The 9,876-nt window shown below is 43.3% G+C and overlaps 1 protein-coding gene across 1 annotated transcript in view; it reads right to left on the bottom strand.

Annotated features, from left to right (window-relative positions):
• Positions 1 to 5,380: 5,380 nt before the first annotated feature.
• The window catches only part of ACP6 (acid phosphatase 6, lysophosphatidic), a 26,742-nt gene continuing 22,246 nt past the window's right edge, over positions 5,381 to 9,876 (bottom strand). Inside the window, exons 8-10 of the mRNA XM_006899524.1 lie at positions 7,850 to 7,945; positions 6,237 to 6,402; positions 5,381 to 5,582 (exon numbers count right to left, since the gene is read on the bottom strand). Coding sequence (XP_006899586.1) covers positions 5,439 to 5,582; positions 6,237 to 6,402; positions 7,850 to 7,945 — 406 coding nt within the window. The 3' untranslated portion in view covers positions 5,381 to 5,438. The remainder of the gene's footprint in view (positions 5,583 to 6,236; positions 6,403 to 7,849; positions 7,946 to 9,876) is intronic.

The following is a 9,876-nucleotide window of genomic DNA, read 5'->3' as shown; positions in this document are numbered from 1 at the left end:
AGGTCCCCTCCACCATGTAGCCCTCGCTCTAGTCTCCTGTGATGACAGAAATACCCAGTTATATCTCTCTTTTAAACGGTTCTCTCCCTCCTCTGTTTCAGTTTGTGTATCATTGAATCAATATTGATCCATAGCTGACCCTCCTGAAGTTTTTCAGAGGCAGTTAATCGCATGGGAGGATATTGCCCATCCTTCTTCCGCAGAGCAGCTGGTGGGATTTGAACCATGTGCCTTTGGGATTGCAGTGTAGCTTCTTCCCACTAGGCCACCAGTGCTCCCTTAGTTCTAGCTTTTTACGAAAGTACCACACCGTTTTCCAATGGTGGTTGTACAATATTACAATACCTTTACTGGTGAACAATGGTTTCAATCTTCCTACAGCTTTACCAGAATTTGCTATTTTCTGGTTTGATTTAAAAAAAAAAATGAGAAAAAAATTCATCTGTACTATTACAAGAGTAAGATGGGGGCTCATCAGTTTGATTTGTGCACCCCTGACACTTAGCAATAACAATGTCTCTGATCATCTTTTCAAATTTTTGTTGCCTATTGGAATATAGTTTTTAAGTGCTTATTCATGTCCTTGACTAAGCTTTTTTGTTTTGTTCTGTTTTAAAAATGGTAATATAAGTGAAATTTGCAGAGAAAATTATTTTCTCTTCAATCATTGATGCACATTTTGTTTTATTAACTAATTGTAATCTTCAGTGCAATAGCATTTATTCTGTGAGTTTTCTTTCCTGCTATCCTGTCCTTGCCTGCCTTCTGAGCTTTACCCCTGAGCGAATGCCACCCCATTGATCTGGTGTTGTTAACTGTCAAAAAAGTGAGTAGCTCCCTAGTGTCAATAGCTTATAGAACGGATTATTGTTTGATTGAAGGTTGAGGCACTGGGGCGACATTAAACTCAGAAGGTGAACACTGTTGTTGTGTGCCATCATGTCAAAACTGACCCAGAGCTAATCTTCCCGCAGGTTTTCAGAGGCATAAGGCTCATCATTTCTGCTGTGCTTCTAGTTTCTATCAGACCAGTACGTCTGGTCATTTTTACAATTTGTGTTTTGTTCCTCATTTTTCTTCCACTCAGTCCAAGACCCTCTAGATCCCTTTTAGGATGATCAGCCATGATGGTCTCGAGTTCTCCTGGTCTGTCATGGACATCATTAAACCTTTGGATTACTTTGTCTCTCTGCATCTTTGACTTCCTTCAATCTTTATACTGGACAAGGGAGAACAATAATTGCACCTTAAATGACCATTCATAAACTTTTAAAAAATCCAGTCAATATTCACCAAAGTAGGATGTGGAATGCAGTCTTTGTGGACCATGTTACACGGATTGACCTTGAATCCCCAGTCTTTGGTCTGGGGACCCTATTACATATGGTGTCCCCAGATGGTTCCACTGCATACATAACATATAAAACATATACAAATATGCATCTAGGAATAGTTTTGACCATTTTTTAATGGAATTATGTTGTCTTTGTTGTTGAGTTGTTCATGTCTTCTGTATGTGTTTTAGAGATTAGTCTCTTATCGGAGACACCCTTCTTAAAGATTTTTCTGACTTGCATTTTAATTTTTTTTTTTACCAGTCAAATTCAGCAGTGGGGGATTGTATACCAACTTTAGTTGCACTAATGTTAATAGTTTCTGATAACCCACTACCATCGGACCAGCAACCTCTGACTTGCATTTTAAAGCAACACCTGTGTTGAAAATGGACCGGGGTTTTGGATGTGGTGGGGAGGAGAAGAGCAGAAATAGGAAGAATAGTTAGGAGACCTTTGCAATAATGCAGGTAAGAGATGATGCTATGACAAGGCAGCAAAGGAAGCCTTGGGAAGCAGTCAGTTCTGTACTTAATTTGAAGACAATAAAATGTGATTTACTGATGGATTAAGTGTGGACATGAGAGAAAGAGGGGCCAAAGATGATTCCCAAGTTCTTGACCCACACAGTTAGGTGCATGGTGGTGACATTTACCCAGATGGAGAAGTCTATGGAGTTAGCTTGAACAGGCAGGAGACTGATTTTATTGTTGACAATGGAAAATTTGATACACATTAAATCTTTCAAATTTATATAGAGATGTGGGATAAACAGCAATGCGACTGGAGTTTAGGAAGTTCAGGTTGAAGGCATAAATTTAGGTGGCATTGAAGAATTAATATTTGAAACTATGGAACTGCCAGAGATCACCTAGTAGGGTGAGGGGAGATAAATTTCCAAAAATCAAGCCTTTGGGCCAGCCCTCTAACAATTATAAATTAGGAAAAGGTAGATTCAGCAAAAAAATGTAAATTTGGAAGAAAACCAAAGTAGTATTGTCAGGGAGGCAAATGAAGAACATATCCCAAGAATGAGAAGCTGAGTAAGAAGACTAAAAATTGGCTATTGGATTTAGCACAGAGGTCATGGACGATTTTGCAAGAGCTGTTTCCATGGACTGGTGGAGGTGAATTTTTAATTACAGCTGGCATCAAAGAGAAAGGATTTAGGGATGGCAAATATAAACGACTGTTTTAAGGAGTTTTGCTGTAAAGGTGGAGAAGGAAAAGGCATAGTAGCTCAAAAATACAGGAAAAAGTTTTAAGAAATGATATTTTATATCCACCAGTGGCTCTAAAGGAGATGAGTCACCTTTTCCCATATGATTTATAGCCCCAGAAACCCTTACAGAGAGAGGGTCAGTGATCAATCAGTTTCAACTTGATGGCAATGACCAAGTGATTTGTATGCTGATGTAATAACTGAAAGGAAAAAAAATGGCAATATAGAAAAAAAGAATTGTAAGGCACAATGTAATGCTGAAGTGTTGGAATGGAGATGTGGCTATGTGCTGTGCTGTTGAGTCCCCTATGACTCATAGCAACCCTATGTCCAGTAGCTCTGAACTCTGCTCTATGCTAAGCCAGTCTCACTCACTCCAACCAACCCGATTCTTAGTTACTGTGTCAGTCTACCTCATCAGGGGTCATCCTCTCCTGTGCTGTACCTCTATGCTTCCAAGTACGATGTCCCTCTCCAAAGACTGCTCCCTCTTGGCAACATGCCCAAAGTATGTCAGATGGAGCCTCAGAACCCTTGCTTCCAAGGACCAGCTTGGCTTCATCCTGTCCAGGACAGATGTTTGTTCTTTTGACAGTCCATGGAATGGAGTGAGGATGGTTTATCCTTAGTAATAGGATATGAGGCAAGTCACATGAGTATCAAAGTAATTGTTGTGTATCGTTCAGTCAGAACTGGTCCATAGCTGACCCTCCAGGGGATTTTCAGAGACAGCAACCTGCATGGGAGGGAATTGTCCACCTTCTCCCATGCAGCAGCTAGCCGATTTGAACTACGTACCTTTGGAATTGCAGCAGTTTCTTACCACGAGGCTACCCGAGTGGTGGTAGCAGCAGCAGAGTAGGTAGGGCATTAAGACTGCTTTTACTTTCTTAGTAAAATAGGAACTACAGTGATAAGTCAGCAAAGAATGGGAGTAGAAGGGCATATTGGAGATTTGGGGATGGAGAGATGTGAATAGATTCATGAAATAAACGGGTGATAATGGAGCGACACTAACTGACTAGGTAAGTGAGAGAAAGGAAACAATAGGTTTCTGGTTTAGCAAACAGGATAGATAGTAGTGTCTTTCATTCAGAAAAGGAAATCTGGGGGAGGAGCAGGTTAGGGTTTGGGGCCTCCAAGTGGGCCTTAGAGCTCAAAAAGGAAACCTAGTTTTAGAGTTGTAAATATAAAGACAGTAGCGGAAGCCTCAGTAGCTGATGGGTGATGTCCAGGGAAACACGCCGAGGGACTGTAAAGGAAGGAGGACAAAATGTAAGCCGTCAGAAGTAAGAGGAAAGTTGACTGTGGGGTTATAGAAGATAAAGGAAGGGCATGCTCAGAGAGAATGGTTAAGAATATCTGAGTGGAGGAAAGTCAAGAGAGCCAAGGATGAAAATGTCTCTGCTGGGCTTAGCGCTGAGATGGTTAGTGGCAACCTTGGCTGGTTCAGTGTAAGGATACGATGAGTGGGACAGGATTTGGAGCTGGAGTAGGTGGTAGGGGAATACAGACCACTCTGAAGAAGTGTGACAGTAAGGGGAGAAGGTAGCAGCTGGAAGTGAACATGGTAATGAAAGTTTTTGGTGTGTTTGATGTTTTTAAATGACAGAAGCATCCTAAATAGGCATAAAGCTGATAGGAGGAAGTCAGCAGAGGAACAGGAGACAAAGGTAAGTGAAGGGACAGTAGGCAAAGGAGCTAGATCCAGACACAGACGGGAGGGACAGCTCTTCTCTGGTGGGGGCAAGCATGGGTGGCAGAAAATGGTGAGGCTTACTTACATGATTGCTTTCTTCACTGAGATATAAAGAGATCAGATCAGTGGTTTACAATTGGAGAGTTTGGGATAGATTATGGGGGGAAACGAGAAGGTTGGCAAGGAAATATGGGATGACCAGGTTGTAGTTAAAGGTCGAGCTCTTTCGTTGAGAACAGTTTCGACTTATCATGGCAGAGTCCCAGAGCCACAGCACTCTGAGGCCAACACACATCCCTCTTCCTGGTGCTTCCACAGCAGGGCTTCAACTCATCACCCAACACGGAATGTCCCCTGCCTTTCAAGTCTAACTTTTACCACATTCAATACTTTTTCCTTCTGCTCATCTGGCTAATCTCTACTTCTCTACTGGACTCAGGCCAAGATCTCAGAAGTCTTCCTCAACTGCTCCCCCAGTTCCCTACATACCTCAGTGCTAGGAATTTCTTCTTTACTTCCAAATAGTCCCTTACATACCTTGCTCACAGCATGACACATAGCCACAGATGGCTAATGTAATCACTAACTTGCTTCTTGGCCTCCACCACTGGACTGAAAGAACTTGAGGGCAGAGCCTTTTCACCTCTCTGAAGATCTCTATCTAATAAGCAGGAGTGTCTGAGTAAACCATTACCAAACTTGACTGCTACTGCAAGGTTGAAGGTGTGAAGCACTTTAGAAGAAAGGTTTGGTGAATGGCTTCTAAAAATTCACTCATGGAGCACAGATGTCCTCTGACAGACATGAGGTTGTTATGAATTAGAAAACTCCCCAGCAACCAGAACTGGTACTTAGTAAGTGCTCAATACATGTTTGTGAAATGAAGATAGAAGAATTGCAGCCCAAAACAACACAATCCTACAGAGTGGTCTCTCCAGCCTTGTGTCACAGGCAATGCTTCTGATGGTGAAAATAAGCCACAAACTAGAGAAATATCCCTTTGGTTTCAACTGTCTACCCCCTCTCCTTTCAGGAAGAGACCTCTGAGGAGAAACACCTACAGGGAGAAATCCCCAAAGCCTATGCATTAACCCTTGTCTCCCACAAGAAACACTCATAGCCTGAGGCATTGTGAAGAGGCATTTTATTTTAAAAATTAACAAATCCTATTTTTAAAAATCAGTCACCCTCTGCTCCCCAGCTCCATCCCTTGTGTTTGGGAGCAGAGTCTGTGGTATTTTTCTGGGCTTAAGGTGTAAGCTGACAAGGCGTTCAGGAACTTGTCCAGCGGGCAGAGTCCTTCAGGGCATCCTTTCGGCACCTGCTCCTGTGAAAGAGGCATAACTCAGCAGGTCCTCTGAGAACCTCCTTCTGCTGTTCTCAGCTGAGCCTGGAGGTCTGAGACTTCTCCCAAGAGGTATATGTCTGCACACATACAGAAGGTCCCACTACCCAATCAGCTTCCAAGTTAAAAGCACTAAGTCCTGCTTGGAAAAGGCAGTCAAGAAATGTTTGTTGAATTGACAAGGAAGAGTCAAATTATACCCTTGAGCTGGGAGAGTAAGGGCTTATGATCCCTGGAAAGGGCTCACCCTGCTGCCTTGGACACATGCACTGAAGCCACCAAGATATTAAGAGGGGGACACCACTTCCCAAAGATACCATCATTCATTCTCAAACAGTCCTCACAGGATGCCACCATCCTAGTACAGACAGTCAGGAGAAGAGCAGGAGGTTGGCCCTGCAACCAGGAATCTGTAACAGAACTGGGCTAAGGCCCACACTCCAGCTCAACAGATGCACCAAAGTCCTGCCCTATCCTTAGGTCACCAAATAGAAGTTAGAGATACAGAGATGATTCCATCAATGGGGACTCCCCACTGAGCCTGAGGAGGAGACCCAGTACCAGACTAAGGGAAGTTAAAACTGAGGAGAGGGTGTGGACCTCCACCCAACCCCAACCCCACCTCAGGGGTCTTACCTCCCCATGGTAATAGAGCTGCACAAACCAGTCCTTAGATTCCTGGTGCTGGTAGAGTTCCATGGTAAGATCAGCAGCAAAAGGGGGCCATTTGTGGTCAAAGATCCCCAGAGCCATTAAGAGAGGAATGAGGGTCACATCATGAGCTGCATAGAGGTACAGCTTTCTAGGGAAACAAAACAAAACAGAAAAGCAGTTTTCAATCTTTCTTTGCCTCAGAACCCTGCAAACCAGAACACTGCCTGCCTCCTTTGACTGAGGCTTAACATTGTCTCAGAAACATCTAGAAATCAGTGAGCTGGTCTTAAAACTCCTTTTAAGAGAAGGTGCGGAAGACTCCGACTACTCCCCCATGCCTCCTGTGGAGCCTCCCTTCTGCCCCAACAGTAACTTACTCGGCTCCCTCCCTCACTTCCCCTCTGATGAGTTTAGAAGAAGGAACGGGACATGTGCAGTTCAAGCCCACCTCTCCTCTCTCTGGGACCTGTCTGCTTGAGGGTAATGTTCTACTCTCAGTCATATCAGGCACTGTTAAGTAGGGCGAGCTCTACCCCTTGTTGGGAGGGCTTACAGTCTGGGGGAACCAAGTTCATGCTAAAGGAGTATTTATAAACTCACTTAACACTAATCACATTCTCCAAAAGGCTTGAATCGGTAATAAAGGTGTCATTCTATCTTATATACATCTGACTCCTGCATCTATCTTGGGAAGATTACTGACACTCAACCCTAGAAGCCAGTGTTAGACTTTGTAGTTCTCCCAGACACCAGCCCAATAGTGGCAAAAGCCAGAAAGAAATGGACTGTGACTGCAGATACTGTAAGGGGCACTCACATGACTTTCTGTTACAAATCCTGGCCCAAAATCTTGTATAACTCATTATTCATCAGGAATCTCTGTGTCTAACACTTCTCTCACTCAAAGAGGCAGCCTAGAACAGTGCTTCCTTTACGCTAAGATGCATACAAATTACCTGGGATCTTCAGCCTGAGACTCTAACAAGCTCCCAGCTGAGGCTGAGGGCATGTGCGGACCATGCTTTGAGTGACAAGTGGTCTTGGACATTGGGTTCTAGGCCGCTGAGGCTCAGGAACCACTTCAGCATTTTTCAGTGCCTGTTGTTGTTGTGTGGTGTTGTCAAATAGACCATGACTCACAGTGACCCTACGAACAATACTCTGTACCACCCGCACCGTCCTCACCGTCACTGCCTTGTAGGTGGCCTATCTTTCTACACACTCAATGACAGTGTTCAAACTAAACAACCTACTAAGTAATTATTTTTCTGTTTTAGGTTGTTATGACATAAAATCAGTGTGGCATGAAAATTAGCTACTTTGTCTGACATGTGTTCAGTTTGTTTAAAAGTGAAAGAATACATTTAACAAAAAATCCAGGGAATTTTATTTTTGCAAAAGAAAAATCTCAAAATATAACAGGAGAAGTATGGCAGGAAGAAAGTGAAATGTCGATGAGCCTATGAGGGAGCTAGTAGGACTTCTTAACCGTGTACCCTCAATCCTGACAGTTTGACTTTAGTCCTCTAAGAATTGGGTTCCCTCTAAAGACCACCCCTGCCCTCAGCAGCGCGAAGGAGAGCAGTGTTAAGTACCTGATATTGCTGGGTGGTGTGGAAGGGTCAATGGCTTTCAACAGGTTGTTCTCCAGGATGTGGAGGAAAGGGCCTACTGCCAACTGAATGCTTTCCCTGTGGCAAATGAACAACATATAAGTCTCCAAGATACACTCAGCATGCAGAGGAAATAAGCTGCTACTGTCCCAGAGGACCTCATCGACACAGCCAGACAGAGATATGAAAATGACAAGGCAGGAGAGGAAGAGATAGGAGAAGTGGCACTCCTCAAATATGAGGCTTCTCTGTGAACAACAGCTTCCAACAGAAGTGATCAAGACACTGGAGGATGGCTGGAGTAGTGTAGTAACTGGGATTTGGCATGAACACTGGAGTTTTAGGAGCAAAAGGACAAAGTTCGGAAGGACAGAACATCAAGATTTCCAGAAGACCCTTAGAAAAATGATTAGAGGGAAGTATTAATATCATTATGATGTCAGAAGTTACACTTTCTATGAGCCATTCCCTTTCTTGTATTTAAACCAGATGAGTTTTCTTATTAGTTTATTATTTGATTTAACAGGAAATTCAGAAGTCATGTTTCCAGGGCTGGCTCTGTGGCTCCATCACTTCCATTTCTCAGCTTCCCACATGCTCACAAGGAGGCTACAGCAACGCAAGGGTGTCCTCTCCAGTTGTAAACAAAGGCTTCCTGGTTTAGACATGGCAAGGGAAGGACCTAACAACCATTTCTTGGGCTCCTCACATTTTATCAAAGAGGTAAAAAATCTCTCCCAGAAGCCCCAGAACTACCCCTAACCCAACCACTGGCAAAAGGGAATCAGATTGCCATAACTGGCTTAGGCCAGTCTGGATAAACTGCCACCTTTGCCATGCAAATCTAAAAAAGCTGCAGCAGTGCATGCAGAGCAGGTAGCCAACATCACACGCTACCTCTTTTGCAGAAGAATGTGCACAGCCCAAGCTGAGTTGGACTGCATTGTGAGGCTGTAACCACTCATCCCTGAAGAAATACGACTTTTATGAGACCAGGGCTAGCACAGTAGATCAGATCCCATTTTAAAAGCTTTACACCAGGAGAGAGCAAACTATGAACTTAGGCCAAATCTGGCCTGCTTTTGTAAATAAAGTTTTAGTTTTATTGGAACACATGCCTATTTGTCTAGATTATCTCTGGCTCCCTTCAAGCTAGAAGAGTAGTTATAAGTAGTGGTGACAGAGACTGTAAAACCTACAAAGCCCAAATTATTTACTGTTTGTACATATGTGTTGGCATTGAGTCAGTGGGTGACTCTTTGGGCATGGAGAGGATAAAGGAGGGAGGCAGAGAAGTCACAGGCACTGTCAACAAGCCAGTTGGCTTGGCTGGGGCCTCTTGGCTACCTGAGGTAAGTGCATCAGATGACCCATGGCCTCTGAGAGGGAGGAAAGCAAGCAGAGGATCTTATTCTTATGCAGCAGACCATGCAATTTCCTGCAATGTTAGATGCTCTTTCCTCCTGTTCACTGCTCCCAGGACTCCTCTCCCTCTGCCACCTTTTCCCTCTGCTGACTTATCTATTCTCAGTGCAAGCAGAACGCACTTAGTTGATCTCAGAAAAAAGTATCTTTCATAATTAGGTAGGAGAGAAATATTCATTCTGGAGGTCAGGAAACAGACTTTCTAAAGGCTGAGCCCTAAGTAGCAGAAATATAGAGAAAACATGGAATTTGTAGTCAAACTTGGGGCCAAATCTGCCTTTGCCACTTGCTAATTATAAGCCTAGCTCAGGGGTGCTGGATTTTGTCAAATGCCTTTTCTGCATCAATTGCTACAATCATATGGTTCTTGTTCTATACATTGTTAATACAATGAATTACATTGATTGTTTTTCTTATGTTGGACCATCCTTGCATATCTGTTACAAATCTCACTTGGTTGTGGTGAATTATTTTTTATGTGTTTTTAGATTCCATTTTCTAGGAACACCCCTTCCTGATAAAGACACTCAGCAAAATTAAAATAGAAGGGAATTTCCTCAACATAGTGAAAAGTATATATATAT

This window comes from Elephantulus edwardii, unplaced genomic scaffold, assembly GCF_000299155.1.
Source record: "Elephantulus edwardii isolate Elephantulus edwardi_28Jun2011 unplaced genomic scaffold, EleEdw1.0 scaffold00260, whole genome shotgun sequence".
NCBI lineage: Eukaryota > Metazoa > Chordata > Mammalia > Macroscelidea > Macroscelididae > Elephantulus > Elephantulus edwardii.
Note: the sequence above shows the minus strand (reverse complement) of the source record. Positions and strands in the feature narration are given on the sequence as shown.